The 16,206-nt window shown below is 42.5% G+C and overlaps 1 protein-coding gene across 2 annotated transcripts in view; it reads right to left on the bottom strand.

The window, feature by feature from the left end:
* Window positions 1–16,206, bottom strand: part of LOC140481435 (interleukin-18 receptor 1-like) — a 95,093-nt gene that overhangs the window by 41,524 nt on the left and 37,363 nt on the right. For both annotated transcript variants that reach the window (XM_072577603.1, XM_072577604.1), the window contains 3 exons: window positions 11,621–11,694; window positions 10,029–10,308; window positions 7,092–7,272 (listed from right to left, as the gene is read on the bottom strand). In XM_072577603.1, coding sequence (XP_072433704.1) covers window positions 7,092–7,272; window positions 10,029–10,308; window positions 11,621–11,693 — 534 coding nt within the window. In that variant the 5' untranslated portion in view covers window position 11,694. The remainder of the gene's footprint in view (window positions 1–7,091; window positions 7,273–10,028; window positions 10,309–11,620; window positions 11,695–16,206) is intronic.

The raw sequence follows: 16,206 nt of genomic DNA on the forward strand, positions 1-16,206 counted from the left end.
TCCCACATGCAGAATCCTTACTACTGAGCAAGCAAAGGACCACACACATGTCAGCAGCGTGTTGGCTCAGATATAATACTGTGCTCTTAGAGATGCCTAACATTACAATAAAGCGATGTAACGTCCTTAACCCTGCTAGCTTTCTCCCCACAGAAGGAGATGGAGACCCACATGACTGTGTCGCTGTAGCTAATGAAATTTGCAGCCCTAGACCAGATTTGCAGGATTCACCACTTCAGCAATCCAGATATGGAGTTTTTTGTGGATGGGTTGCATTCAGGAGCAAGGAGACAGGCCAGAATTGTGTTGGGTATGCTGTAGTGGCTACCTACGAGATAGTCAAAGTGGGATCACTCCCTTCTCATCTGTCAGCACAAGCAGCGGAGCTGATTGCCTTGACTGAGGCCTGTAAATTGGCTGAGGGAAAGACAGTGAATATTTACACCAATAGCAGATATGCATTCGGGGTTGTACATGATTTTGGAACCCTGTGGAAACACAGGGGCTTCTTGACCTCCACCGGAAAGCCCATCACACACCGTGGCCTGATTTCTGACCTCCTGGAAGTGGCCCTATCGCCTAAATCAATCGCTGTGTGTAAGTGTGAAGTCCACACAAGAAATAATGATTTTATTTCTCAAGGCAATGCAAGGGCAGACTCGGCAGCGAAAACAGCAGCCCAGCAGCCGATAAGTGATCAGTTTGACATGTATAAGACAAAAATTTGTACTCCCACAGCAGATATACGGGAGTTACAGTCACAGGCCACACCAGAAGAAAAGCGTGAGTGGATGAAAGCAGGATGCAGTGTGAGGGAAGGAGTATGGTGTGGCCCCAATGGTAAACCCTCTGGATTAGTGGTGCTGGAAGAGCACAGCAGTTCAGGCAGCATCTTCCCACATGGTTAAAGATGCTCTCCAACGCATCTCGTCCACATCCCACACCTCCGCCCTCAGACCCCACCCCTCCAACCGTAACAAGGACAGAACACCCCTGGTGCTCACCTTCCACCCTACCAACCTTCGCATAAACCAAATCATCCGCTGAAATTTCCGCTACCTCCAAAAAGACCCCACCACCAGGGATATATTTCCCACCCCACCCCTTTCCACCTTCTGCAAAGACCGTTCCCTCCGTGACTACCTGGTCAGGTCCATGCCCCCCCCCTACAAACCACCCTCCCATCCTGGCACCTTCCCCTGCCACCGCAGGAACTGCAAAACCTGCGCCCACACCTCCTCCCTCACCTCCATCCAAGACCCTAAAGGAGCCTTCCACATCCATCAAAGGCTTTCCTGCACATCCACTAATATCATTTATTGTATCCGTTGCTCCCGATGCGGTCTCCTCTACATTGGGGAGACTGGGCGCCTCCTAGCAGAGTGCTTTAGGGAACACCTCCAGGACACCCGCACCAATCAACCACACCGCCCCGTGGCCCAACATTTCAACTCCCCCTCCCACTCTGCCGAGGACATGGAGGTCCTGGGCCTCCTTCATCGCCGCTCCCTCACCACCAGACGCCTGGAGGAAGAACGCCTCATCTTCCGCCTCGGAACACTTCAACCCCAGGGCATCAATGTGGACTTCAACAGTTTCCTCATTTCCCCTTCCCCCACCTCACCCTAGTTCCAAACTTCCAGCTCAGCACTGTCCCCATGACTTGTCCGGACTTGTCCTACCTGCCTATCTTCTTTTCCACCTATCCACTCCACCCTCTCCTCCCTGACCTATCACCTTCATCCCCTCCCCCACTCACCTATTGTACTCTATGCTACTTCCTCCCCACCCCCACCCTCCTCTAGCCTATCTCTCCACGCTTCAGGCTCGCTGCCTTTATTCCTGATGAAGGGCTTTTGCCCGAAACGTCGATTTCGCTGCTCCTTGGATGCTGCCTGAACTGCTGTGCTCTTCCAGCACCACTAAGCCAGAATCTGGTTTCCAGCATCTGCAGTCATTGTTTTTACCTAATGGTAAACCCTGTCTACCACCATCATTATTTCCATTCTATGCCAAACTGACATACGGTAAGGACCATGTGTCAAAAGGGGGATGTACAACAGTATTTCAGCACACTGGTATACTAAGGGATTTACTCATTAATCCCAGAAATATTGTGAACGTTGTTTTATCTGTGCCACAAATAATGTGGGGAGGGGAATACAGAGAGTCAGGCAGCACACCCCCAACCCCAAAAACCTTTTGAACATTTGCAGATGGATTTCATTGAATTAACGCCCAGCGAAGGGAAAAGGTACTGTCTGGTAATAGCTGATGTTTTCCAAATGGGTGGAAGCATTCCACGCATCTGAACAGGATGCCAGTGCAGTAGCCAAGGCTTTGCTAACTGAGATAATTCCGAGATGGGGTATCCCTGAAAGGCTCAGTAGTGATAATGGGACACCATTTATTAATAATGCCTTCCAGCAGATCAGTGATTATTTGGGAATATACATGAGACAACACTGTGCCTACCACCCAGCCAGCGGTGGGGCAGTAGAGAGAGAAAATGCTCCACTCAAAAATAAATTGACAGAATGTTGTGAGGAACGAGGGGTGACATGGACAAAGGCACTTCCAATTGTTCTAATATATATGAGATCTAGGAGGAGAGGAAGAGCTAATCTTAGCCCATTTGAAATTTTGTTTAGTAGACCGCCCAACACAGGAATTAGCCCAAGACCTAAGGTAAGACAGATAACAGGCCACTGTGAGGATGAGATGTTGTGTTACTGTATAAAACTCTCTACACTTTTATCTCAAATACAGAATCAAGTGAAAGCAGCACTACCCCAACCAGCAGAAGGGAAGCTGCACGATCTAGAACCTGGAGACTGGATGGTGGTGAAAGACTTCAGGAGGGAAAACTGGAAGGCGAAGAGGTGGCTAGAGCCTTTCAAGTGCTCCTTACAACACAGACAGCAGTTAGCAGTTAAGATCGCAGAAAGAGCCATTGCAAGCGTGTAGCTGGGCCTGAGGAGACATCGGACAGCTCCGGAACCAATTAAGTGCAAGTAGTGATTAGAAGCCTCATATGAATATGGGGCTGCCCCAGCTCACACCTTTAGCAAGTGCCCTGGTAGGACTATTCGTAAGGGCAGGGGCATTGCGTGGACCCCACCCTACCATGGCGTTGACAAGTGTGGCGTGTGAACATGGGCTGTGTACAGAGCACACCAGAGCAAGTGACGATACCACCACAAAGCTGTGTTTCGGGTAAGTGGTGTTTGAGAAAAAGGCCTGGTGTTTCCCCAACATTTTAGGATATATAGCTATTCTGGCTCTGTATTTTTTTATTGTTGCTGTAGTTGTCCTTGTTGTCATAAAATGACAAAAAGGGGGAAAATGTAATGGAAAATTATGCATTAACTGTGAAATTAATTATCCATTTACTGTGAAATTAATTATCCATTTACTGTGAAATTTAAAGACAATGCTTATTTAAATCAATGCTGTGCTGAGCTTTGTAAATGATGCTTTGATGAAGGTTTGCAGTTAGCTTATCTCTGTTTGAATTCTGTAAACATTCAACTCGACCTTGCAATAGTCGAACTCAGCGAAAGCTGAATAACTGTTATGTCTAGGACCAGGGGATGAGAGGATAACAACTTGAGTTTCCCCAGTCTCTGCCCTTGAGAGTGTGATAAGGACTGCTATAAGGCAGGCGTCTGTGTAATTTTTCGGTACTCATTGCATTGAGACATCTGACTTAGTGTAATGAGTCAATCTTGCAAGATTTTTAATAAAGACCTTGCTCTTGCTAATTATTGAGTCAAGTCGGTTTAATTTCCACGACATTACCTACCCGGCAGCCCTCGGCCCCTGGTTCTGGGAGGTTGCCTATAATAGGTTCGGGCCACGGTAAACCACGGATATGGGAGCTGCCCTGTACTTGTGATTTACGGAGATGACCATAATCAATCTGTATTGACCAATAATTTGATCACAATTGCGAGTGGCCAGGTTTTGATTCCCATTCAGTTAATCGCTGTAAGTGTTTCACAGACAGGATTTTATGACTACAGATATCCTCAATCTGTATTGTGTCAGTGTCTGATTAAGTTAGCTACCCAAAGATGGTCCTCTCATTGTTCACAAGTGCAACTCACTTTCTCACACGGAAAGGAAAAAAACACTTTACCTACTACAGCGTGCTGGCAGCCATTTTCTGTTTCTGTTTTGCATTTGCAATTCTGGTGAGGGTGGAAGGCAGCACTTGCCAAGCTTCACAGCGTGAGTCACAGGCTCAGCCTGTTACATCTAGGTGACTGCCCAACCCCTCACGTTCCTGTCTTCTTTGCACCATCTATCTCATCAATTCTGAACTTCCCCACCCACCTGTCATTGAAGTCTCCATCTTCCTGCATTATTTCTGAGCCCCAGGCCTACAGATAGTCAAGCCACCTATTGCTCTGCACCAATCCCCCATCAAATCCAAGGTGATGCATACTATCAGTGACCACCTTCCTACAATAACCCATGTCTTCCAGGGCACTATTGTCTCCCAACTTTTCATTTTGGGTTGCCCCCCTCCCCATCCTGTAATAATTATAGTCCCCTCAGCATCCTGGCATGCAGACTTCAATCCCCACAATTGACTTCCCAAATTGCCCACTACAGCAGTGGCCCCTGATAAGCCCATCTGTCTTTCAGTGAACAGGCATCTTGGAGATCATGGACCAACCCCTGACTAATTTGGAATGACAGGCTTGTCTAATGATGGAACAGAGTCCTGACTGATCTCTGTCCAGCTCCCCAGCAAATATACTGCTAATCCTCAATCTGCAGGAGTGACCACAGCCCACTCTCTAGTCTTTAATGATACAGAACATCTGAATGTCTGATGTGGTCAAATACCTATGCCCAAGCCGCTGGACTAAGATAACACAATGTCCTTGACTGATGATGGTGGAACCCCTTGACTGACAGCAGTCACCCTTGAATTGACTGAGAACTACTTCCTTTAGATGTGGTGACATGAGGTTGAAGCACATTCAGTGTGCTTGCTGTGTATGCTGCTGGCACATGCTGCAGATGTGACACTCATGTAGCGTGGTGTTGAACAGTTAAATGTCTACCTCTTGACTGATCACTACAACAACAATGATAAACTGTCTGGCATTAAAAGACAAGGTGAGACAAAATTACTGACAGCCTTTAATTTCTGAATGAGGGACAATACACAAAAAGGCAAGGCACGTGCAAAGAGATGTTGTGAGCACCCAAGGAATGCCAAGCGAACGAACACAGAGAAAGCAAGTTTTCCTGTGGTGCATTGGTAGTGCCCTTACCTCAGAGCCAGGAGACCTGGGTTTAAGTCCCACCTGCTCCAGTGGTATGCACTCACATCTCATTATTACCTAATCTCACCTCATCTATTCAGAGTGCTATTTTCCCAGTCAGTGGAGAAAAACCAGACAGCAACAGTTCTTGACATGAAAGTGCGAGAGGGCCACAGGGATCGATGCTGGGTCCACTACTTTTCATCCTTTATATAAATGATTTGGATGTGAGCATAAGAGGTATAGTTAGTAAGTTTGCAGATGACACCAAACTTGGAGGTGTAGTGGACAGCGAAGAAGGTTACTTCAGATTACAACGGGATCTTGATCAGATGGGCCAATGGGCTGAGAAGTGACAGATGGAGTTTAATTTAGATAAATGCGAGGTGCTGCATTTTGGAAAGACAAATCAGGACAGGACTTATACATTGAATGGTAGAGGTCCTAGGGAGAATTGCTGAACAAAGAGTCGTTGGAGTGCAGGTTCATAGCTCCTTGAAAGTAGAGTTGCAGGTGGATATGATAGTGAATAAGGTGTTTGGTATGCTTTCCGTTATTGGTCAGAGTATTGAGTACAGGAGTTGGGAGGTCATTTTGAGGCTGTACAGAACATTGGTTAGGCCACTTTTGGAATATTGTGTGCAATTCTGGTTTCCTTCCTATCGGAAGGATGTTGTGAAACTTGAAAGGGTTCAGAAAAGATTTACAATGATGTTGCCAGGGTTGGAGGATTTGAGCTATAGGGAGAGTTGAATAGGCTAGGGTTGCTTTCCCTGGAGCATCGGAGGCTGAGGGGTGACCTTATTGAGGTTTATAAGATCATGAGGGGCATGGATAGGGTAAATAGACAATGTTTTTTCCCTGGGATCGGGGAGTCCAGAACTAGAGGTCAGAGGTTTAGGGTGAGAGGGGAAAGATATAAAAGAAACCTAAGGGGCAACTTTTTCACACAAAGGATGGTGTGTGTGTGGAATGGGCTGCCAGAAGAACTGGTGGACGCTGGTACAATTGCAACATTTAAAAGGCACCTGGATGGGTATCTGAATAGGAAGGGTTTGGAGGGATATGGGCCGGGTGCTGGCAGGTGGGACTAGTTTAGGGTGGGATATCTGGTTTGCATTGATGACCAAAGGGTCTATTTCTGTGCTGTACGTCTCTATGACTGTATGTGAGCAGGTACCTGACAGATCCAGTGTCTTTGCCAGGTCTGCCACCTGCTCCAGAGGTGTGCGATGGCATCTCTGAACAGGTTGATTTAAATATTTAAAAGCCATGAGGTGCATCCAGTTGTGATGTATGAGATGATACGTGCCTCTGTGCACAAAGACACTGGTAGCAGCATGGCAATGCAAGTCTGATGCCAACCTCTTTGGATGAAGGATGTAGGTGGTGGTGCCCATGGAGTGTGCCCTGTGATGCTGAGCCCTGCTATCCAGATGGAAACCCAGACGAGCAAATTATGAGTTGAATCTACCAGGTACCTGCTCAGATTTCCATGTCTGATTTTAATCCATTGACTGGGAAATAAAAAACATACTTGCAGATAAATGAGATGAGATCAGGTTATAATGAGATATTAATGCATTTAAATAAGCCTCTTGCCACTTACTTGAGAGATTCTTGCCTCACCATTCAAACCTTGGATGGTAAATCAAAAGTCTTTTGCATACTACATCAATACTACCTTTTCAATTTTCACCACATTTAACCAAGTGACTCCACCATTGCCCATAGGTCCCACTTATTAATTCAAATATAAGTGTGAGCTCCAGACTTGATAATCTAATTGATTTGATTAAACATAATTACCTTGTACCACTTCAAATCTTCTTTATTATTCTCATAATCTTCCATTTTTGGACAAAGCAGTTCAATCGATGTTCCAATATCTGCATCTCGTTCATATGTTAGCTCTTCAGTGTAACAACCTTCAATAATTGATGCAACATTCAAACTCATATTTTCACCCGTGATATTATGCGTTCCATTGCTATTAAGCACAAAGCAGGTTAGAACAAATGGTGCTGAACACAAATTTGGGATAATAAATAACAGGAACAGATTAGGCAGTCAGTTCCAAATTAGACTGCTTTATTCACTCTCATGTCTTGTGCAAGATTCAAGATCATTCATAGTAATTAAGCAAAAGGACTTACAATCCAATGATATCATTAATTCAAAATACATTTAATTAGATGCTTAATCTGACTCATAAGTCAATGTAAAGCTGTTTTCTGCAGCACTGTCACAATACAACCATCATCTACAAGGGTTAAATCAGAGCTACAATGGAATACTCACCACCTCCAGTCACATAACACCACAAATGCATGACATGGTCCAGGACAAAGCAATACATTTCTTTGGTACCCACAGCAATAGACTCATTATCCATGCCCTCCACCACAAATACACTGCTCTGGCAGTATATTCCATCAGTAGCAATACATGAACTTTGCGTTAAAAGCCTGTCCTAACTGGATCGTCCTTACCAATCAGGTGATCAGAAACATAAGAACCCTCCTTACTTTCAAATTGGATCAGCCTAACTTGAAGACATACTTACGTTCCTTTAATGTCAGCGAGTAAGAACTATGAATAAACATAACTCAACAAAGACTGCAGGGGAAATAAGTATTAATTAAGGAGGCCGTGGCCTTCCTGAGTTTGGGGGAAAAGTAGAGTTGGATCTAGGTCAATGTGAGGTAGAATGGTGGTGTCGGGTTCAGGATACCAAGGGGTGGGGGGCATAATGTGGTTAGTACACCAGGAGGAGGGGCATCAGGTGTCATGGGAACCAGATCTGGAGTGGGGTTCAGGTACCTGCAGGCAGATGTGGAGTTGGGGATGGCGGTGAATGGGTGTGTGAGCATGTGTGTGTTTGGGGTGGAGGGGTGGCTGTGATGGTAGCTATGTCAGTTTCACCTCCTCTAACTGTTTCTGACTAACTATTCAGGCAAAACAGTTGTAACCTCTCAAAGTTTCAAACACTAACTCAAATTTGAGGAGATTTTCAGAGTGTTTCGGGTACGAGATAATTGCCCATCAAACTTTTCAACTTTGCAAGTAATTTTCATGGATTCAGCTATGTCAGAACTTCTGCAAGATCCCAACTCTCAACTGTCTATGTCTGTCTACACTGTTCCAACAATTAATTTCTTATGGGAAGATCTGGGCCAAACTGATTAAGGTGAACTAATTAATGTTCAATTTCAAACACCATAACAACTATATCATTCAAGCTTCATAACAAATGCAATGAATGTGGTCTAATGTTATGTATGTTAATGTAGAGAAGCAGCAATAGCCAGAGAGTGTTAGATCCAAAGAAACATGACTGGAGAAAGATTGGAGTACTTCTGGTTGGCAAAGTACAAGATCATTGATTTTAAAAATTGCCAACCAGAACAAAAGCTGCAAGTTTTAAGGAGAAGTTTTGTACTTGCTGGTAAAGCCGAGAATGAAACACCAGGACATTGAGCATTCTCAGCCTGTGGACCTCTCTCATAATTTTCAAAAGATCAAAAACCACAGGCTGCTATGAGCAGCCTGTCTTCAAGTGGGATGGATGTAAGTGAGGGGAAATGGATGAACAGTCGAAAAGAAGGTGGTGAATAGTGATAGTGGGGAATGAAGACATTGCAAGGGAGAGTAGTTCACAGAGTAAGCGGAAACAAATGCCTGGAAAGAGCACGCAAAATAGTGTCTTACAAAAAGATCCTGAACTGTAACAGAAGGGGGAAGGAGGCAAACTATGGGGCTGATGCTTTTGAAAGAAAACTGGAAAAGCTATGTGTTGTGTTTTGAGCAGGAGAGAAAAGCAAATCAGCTGCAGGAGACTGGGGAAGGAGCATGTCAACATGAAATGGGGGAAGGCAAAGCATGACCATAGTCTCCTGGTCTTCAAAGACCGTTGTACTTTGAATGGACAGACTGGAGGAAAAATACTAGATTTGTTATATTGGTTGAGACATGGAGTTCTAAGCTCTAACATGTAAGAGGCGAAAATGAGGACTGTAGATGCTGGCGATCAGAGACAAGTTTAGAGTGGTACTGGAAAAGCACAGCAGGTCAGGCAGCATCTGAGGAGTGGGAAAATCGACATTTCAGGCAGGAGCCCTTCATCAGAACTGAAATGTTGATTTTCCTGCTCCTCGGATGCTGCCTGACCTGCTGTTCTTTTCCAGCACCATTCTAATCTTGTCTCTAACATATAAGAGTCAAGAGTGCTATTGAATTGGAAAGTTTGAAAAGAGTCTCCCTGTGAAAAGGATAGGTGCCAAATCCATGTGGGTGATTTGCAATCTGAGACTGAAAGGAACTAATTAATTGATTAATTGTCCCATTGGCCTGTTGAAATTCCATAAATGGACTTATTAATTTTGGGATTGAAAGACTTATAGTAAAGCACTTAAAATGTCAAAAGTCAACTTTGTGGTATATTCCAGAATGCCCTAGCAATGCATTTTTGACATCTGTCATTATCCTTCAGACTTTTTTCTCCTTTTCACAAAGGAGTGTCAGATACACCAAGAGATTAACTTTAAAGTACCAGGTAATTAATGGCTAGATCTTATTATGTCAGGGGATTTAGGAGATTTGTCAACATATTCCTGGTTTTCATTATAATGCTGTCTGATGGCATCCAATTGAAAAGAATGATCTCTCCCCTACACACACACACGCACACGCACACACACACACCCGTCCCTATCAGTTTAGATAACTATCGCTATTGCTACTTACAAGAAAGAACAGAAGTATCTTCCGCTGTCATTCACAGTTGCAGGCCAAAAACTGAGCAAGACTCCTTCAACCGTTAGCCTGCCTGTTCCACCTATTATTTCAACACTACCATTTTCATGTAAGTCCTTAAACCAAGTAATTCCAGATCCATGTGTTTGAAGGTTATTCATGGCATGAGGAGTAGATGGGATACGCAATCTACAACGTACACGGACATGCTCGCCTTCAAGGGCATAGACATTTCTGGTTACATCTGGAGGACATCTGTCAATCTGATTTCCTAGAAATATTCATAAAGTGTTTAAGCTTTGTTAGAATACAGCAGCACTTTACACAACAATAAAAAATGTTATTTTGAGAGGTAGAAATTTAGTTTACAATAATTTATATTCATACGTATGTCAAAAAAGTTGTAACACGTTTCATAAAATCAGAATGATACAAAAGTTCAGATAAAGATATTAGGAGGATTAATTAAAATTTTAGTCAAAAGTCTGGGTATCCAAAAGTGGTATCAAAATAGAGGACACAGTGCAGAGTTGAGACAGAATATTCTGAAGTTAAGGAGGTTGAAGGCGCAGCAAATAATGATGCGGCAAAGGTATTGGAGAAGGCAGAGATGGCCAGAGCTGGTAAAAACAGCATTCTCCGACATCTTCAGGCCATGAGGAATATAACAAGATATGGAGAGTTGTGTCCACGAACAGATTTGATGATAAAATTGAGAATTCAAAATTGATGGCTTTGATTGTGGAGGAGAAAGTCTCAGGATTTTCTGTAGAAGAGGATAAGAGCAGTAGAGTTGAGGTTGAGCTGGACTCAATGAAAGGTGGGAAAAAAGAAGGTAGTATTGGAGCAGTTTATTGTGAGGTGACAAAGATGAGAAAAAGATAGGGTCGAAGGCAGGCAAGTCTACAAAATTGAAAGATTTTCTGCTTGATGAAAAAAATAGGAGTCATAAGTTCAGCTCAGGGTCAAACATAGTCTGACATTGTAAACAAATTTGTTCAACTGAAGATACTTGCCATTGAAAGGAATGGATTCTGTGGAAATGGTACAGAGTTTGTAACCAAAGCTGAAAATGCCTTCTTTGAATCTTTAACTGAAGGAAACTGTGACTCAGTCAAGACTAGATGTTTGACACACAATTGGAGAAATCTAGATTGGCCATGGAAAGTAGTGAAGAGGAAAAATCAGATATTATCAGTATATATGTAGAAGCAAGCCCATGCCTTCAGATGAAGAGGTAAGATGTAGATGATGAAGAAAAGGGGACCAAAATGCTTGATAGATATAGTAGTACAGTTCATGGATTGGAAAGGATCCATTACCTGAGATTCTGTGGTTATGATTTGGTGGGCAAGAGTAGAAGCAAATACAGGCAGTCTACTCAGATTCCTATATTACTAAAACCAAAACTTTCAGACTTTTTTTGCAAAACATAGAACTTGGAATTTTTAAAGTCATAATCTACAAAAGCTAAAGAAAAGGACTGAAGTAAACACATACTTTAGCAAGCAATGTGAGTAATACCTGACATAACTCACATGCAATTTATGAATTAATGAATAGTAAATCTGGACAGATCTTACCTTTGGTACTACATCCATTCATCATTCCAGATATGGCAAATGTTAATAAAAACATCCAGAACATTGCAATCATCCTGCAATTCAGAGTAAAATGTTACTGTGTGATTTGCCTCAGGCCAGCACAAGATAAAAATAAATAGAAGACAGTGACATGTTCTCTATTCAATCACTAGATCATGCTGCATTGAACTACAAGTAAAACACAAGGCATGTGTTGACATGATACTGTTATCCTCGATCACAAAAGGCTCATACGTTACACATGGAAGGCTATCCATCACTTGTTGTTGTACTATAAGTTACGTGTTGCATACTGGTCTCAAGGAGAAAGCTCAGTGGAAGGAATCAGTAAGTACACACAAGAGATCATTGTAGCAGTTTCGAGGCAGTAATATTTTATGACAGTATGAAGTTGCTTCTATCTCATGAAATAAATAGTGCTGTGTTACTGCTTTATATCTTGAACATGCAACTGAGTCAAGGACTGGGAGGAGACCACCTGACAAGCAGCTATGAGAACTCACTGCAGCAGTATTCTACCCGAAGGATGTGTACATCATGTTGCCCTGGAAATGCAGGTTATCAGTTTGTCTGTTAAATAAACCTGTTTGAGAATTTCAAGTAAATTGAATCTACTCTACTTACCACTCCAGTCAGAGAGTGACAATTCTGTGTTAAGGAACACAAAAACATGACATGATCATCAGCAAGGTTATATCGTGAAAAAATGCAGGCAGCATTGGAACTTGAAAACCATGGAAAAAAGCCTCAGACAAGGTTTAAAGTAGTGCTATAGTTACAACTACAAATGGGTATCAGGGTCACAAAAATCACTACACAAACAGCGCTGGCTAAACACGAAGAAACTGATTTGTGAGCTGGCCAGATTGGTGGAGGCAGGTGAAGAGTCAGTTCTGAATTGAGCTCAGGAAGCTGCAGTGGCATCAGAATAACTTTAGGAGTTATTTTCATGCACAAAAACAATTCAGACAAAGCAAAAATGCTTGAGCCAAAAAGAGCAATAGGGACTTTTTTTAAGCAAAGCAAAAGCAGTACAGCAGCTAAATCTCTACATGGAGTAGCCTTACAATCTTCTGGTGTTATGAAAAGCTTCAGTTTTAGTATTGCCTTAAGGATTTAAGTTTTGAAGGATTGCGAAGAAGGGCTTTGTTGCAAGCTGTATGGAAATAATTGGACTGGTTTCTTTAAAAGAGTTCATTGAACATTCTCCATGGAGCAACATTGAGAAGAAACAGGAGTCAGTTCAGCAAACTATAGTACTCCAATTGTGCATGGAACACATTTAAAGGTACACTTTGAGATAATGGAGATGTGGAAGACCCAGCATAACCAAAACCAACAGCGAATCAGAAGGAAGTTTCCAGCACATCCATGAGTTGAGAACATCCAAGCATGATGTTCATTTGCCTGGAAGGTTGTAACATCATAAAATCCAGAAGGATTGTCAGATCACAGGTGCATTAGGGCTCTAGGGCTCTGAAACCATAGATGTTACAATTCTTGTTTCTCTGTAAATAGTTTTGCATAGTTTCACTCTTAGTGTATGTAATTCTAGGGGACAAAAGGGAATGTGTTATTGCTTTAAAAGCTGAGCATGCCAACTGCCAAGAGACAGAATGACACCTCATGACCTGCAGCCATGCAAAGTCTAAGCAGCACCATGTTAGAAATTGGTTGTATGCATAAATTTCTCTGTAGTTGTAAGTTATCAGTTTTTTTTATAACTCACTCATGCAACATGGGTGTTTCTGGCTGGGCCAGTATTTATTGCCCATCCCTATTTGCCCTTAAGATGGTGGTGGCGATATGCCTTCTTGAACTGCTGCAAGTAGAGGCCCAATGCCATTAGAGAGGGAATTCCTGGATTTTGACCCAGCAATACTGAAGGAATGGCAATATATTTCCACTCAGGGTGATGACTGACTTGCAAGCTGTGGTGATGTTCTCATGTATCTTCTACTTTTGTCCTTTGAGTTGGAATTGGTCTTAGGTCTGGAAGGTGCTGCCTAAGGATCTTTGACAAGTTTCTGCAGTGCATCAGTTTGTCTGTTAAGCAAAACTGTTTGAGATTTTCAAGTAAACTGAACCTACATTACTTACCAATCCATATTAGAGTGGTAATTCTTTATTCAGGAAACAATATAAGAACACCACAAATAGAAATAGTAATTTTGGTTTGGACCGAAGGGTCTGTTTCCATGCTGTACATCTCTCTGACTATGACTCTATAAAAGTCACATAAATGATGGTAAGTTAATGTCAGAAAGGTAGTGAGGATGTACGTATGACATTTTATTTGTGGTCATATTTTGCATCAAGAAAATGTAGTTGTCAGGCAATAAAACAGAAAATGGATATTTGGGATTAAAGGTCATTCCTCAGCCTAGCAGAAGCTGGGATAATGTGTTCCACAGGTATCAGTGCCAGATCTAATATTAAAGGTCATTCCTCAGCCTAGCAGAAGCTGGGATAATGTGTTCCACAGGTATCAGTGCCAGATCTAATATTATTGAATTGAGGAATTGGAAGTCTAGGGCCAGATGTTCCAAGGTGTGAAAATTTCTCACAGATTTCTACTCTCCTTTTTTACACAATGTAAGAGTAAGAATTTCTGACAAGAGATTTTGATCATGGCTCCTTCAGATCATAGCTCAATCATGGTTCCAATCTGACAGGTCCATTGTACTGAAGAACAGTCAGGGGAAAGAAATTCTCGATCTGTAAATTCAGCAGTCAACTGCAGCACTAACTTAGAGATTCAGAATCACAAACAGCCATCTTGAGCAGTCACTGTGGAACAGGAAGTACAAAAGGTTCATGTGAGGATAGAATGCCTGTTGGCTAGGTAAGGTGACCTGGTGCAAGGGAGCCAGAGAGATGATGGAGGGTTAAGGGTAGTTGGAGGTGGACAGATGGATGGAGGGGTGTGTTGTATGAGAGTTGTGTCCCACAGAGTTTGAGCCCAATTGCAGGTGAAGTGGGAATCGGGTCTAGAGCACATAAAAGTGAGGTTGAGTCCAGTAGTTCAGCAGAGGACTGGGTCTCACATTGTGGCTGTTAAAGTCAGATCCCAGGTAAGTTGGGAGCATTTGGTGTAAGTTGGTGGGTGCATGTCAGTCTAATAGGTGTTGGACTAGGCTTTTAACAGTCTAACTACTGTTTACTTAATGGATACTTTCTGAGAGTTCCAAGTTTAGGGGAATTGTCTAGCGGAATCTTCAATTTCTTGGGAATTCCTTCAGAGTCTACCATGTCAGAGATTCAGCAAAGTCCCCTATACATAAGCTCCATCTATGCTTCAGGAACAATGAGCTAGTGGAAATTATAGGCCACAATATCAAAATTTGTGAGTGACATAAAATTGGGGGTATAATGAATAGCGAGAGAGTTCAGAGCAAAACATCAGAAGGCATGAAGTACATTAGTTTGATTAACCTTAAACACTGGCACAGGAATGTAATGCACAACAAACCCATTCCTGTTGATTGCATTGCAGACTGTGCACAATAGCTCAGGAAATCTCTCATTCCTTTGTGTTTTGTAATAAGTCTATTTGTGCATTGGCAGAAAATCTTGGTGCATATATTCTGGTGTAAATTTATCCCTCATCTGAATGATTTGTATCAATGCTGTTAAACAGGCTACATTTTTGAATTTTCACATGCCCCAGTTTTTACATAGTCACCACAGAGTTAACTCCAGTCACTTTTCTCTCCAAAGATCCTTAGTCTGTACGAAAATCTGTCCCCCTGTGCCAAGGTTTGTTTCCATTTTCTATAACTAAATACCCATCTCCATCAATGTCGCACCAGAGGTCGCTTTGTGTTAATGGTATGAAACCATTGGTAACTGGGCTAAAGATGCTCAAACTCAAATTTAATAAGATTGTCAGTGAGCACACAGGGGAATCTTTCATCCTATTATTCGAGGGAGACTGGAACCTGAGTACAGAGGGAAAAACAAATGTAAAACAAATTTATTATGCTGGTCTATTAAGAAGTTAGATTATTGCATTTACGTTACTGTTGTTCTTTATTAATCCTAAAATACTGAAATTTAAACAGATTTTACTGTCTTCTGGAAGTCAGTCTAAGGTAAGACATAGAAGGAGGACTACATAAATATAGTCAGTTGACCAAGTCATTTGAGATTGTCCACTGTAGTCATCTAAGTATCCTAAAAGGAAGCTGCACCCCCGCCACACCCCATTCTTTAACAGCTGCTGATGCTCCTCATCGGAGCAAAGAATAGGAAAATGATCGAGCAACAGGGATAACAGGGTAATGCTAAAGTTGGTATCTCAGTACAGCAATATGATTCAGCACACAGCCAATAATCTGGAAATGGAAATGTTCTGTAAGTCAGTCTAGGTAAGACATTTTGGAGGATGAGTACTGCAGAAATGTAATTTTTTGCTCAAAATACTCCCCGACCGAAAGCAGCATGTACCAGGTTACCATGAGGCCTGTGGTTACGACAAGGATCAGTCAACAACAAAGGTATCTGTTCCAAGGCCACAAGACTGTACTATAAATAAAAGTAAATGACCTATTTAATAGTACTTG

This window comes from Chiloscyllium punctatum, chromosome 9, assembly GCF_047496795.1.
Source record: "Chiloscyllium punctatum isolate Juve2018m chromosome 9, sChiPun1.3, whole genome shotgun sequence".
In the NCBI taxonomy this organism is placed as follows: Eukaryota; Metazoa; Chordata; class Chondrichthyes; order Orectolobiformes; family Hemiscylliidae; genus Chiloscyllium; species Chiloscyllium punctatum.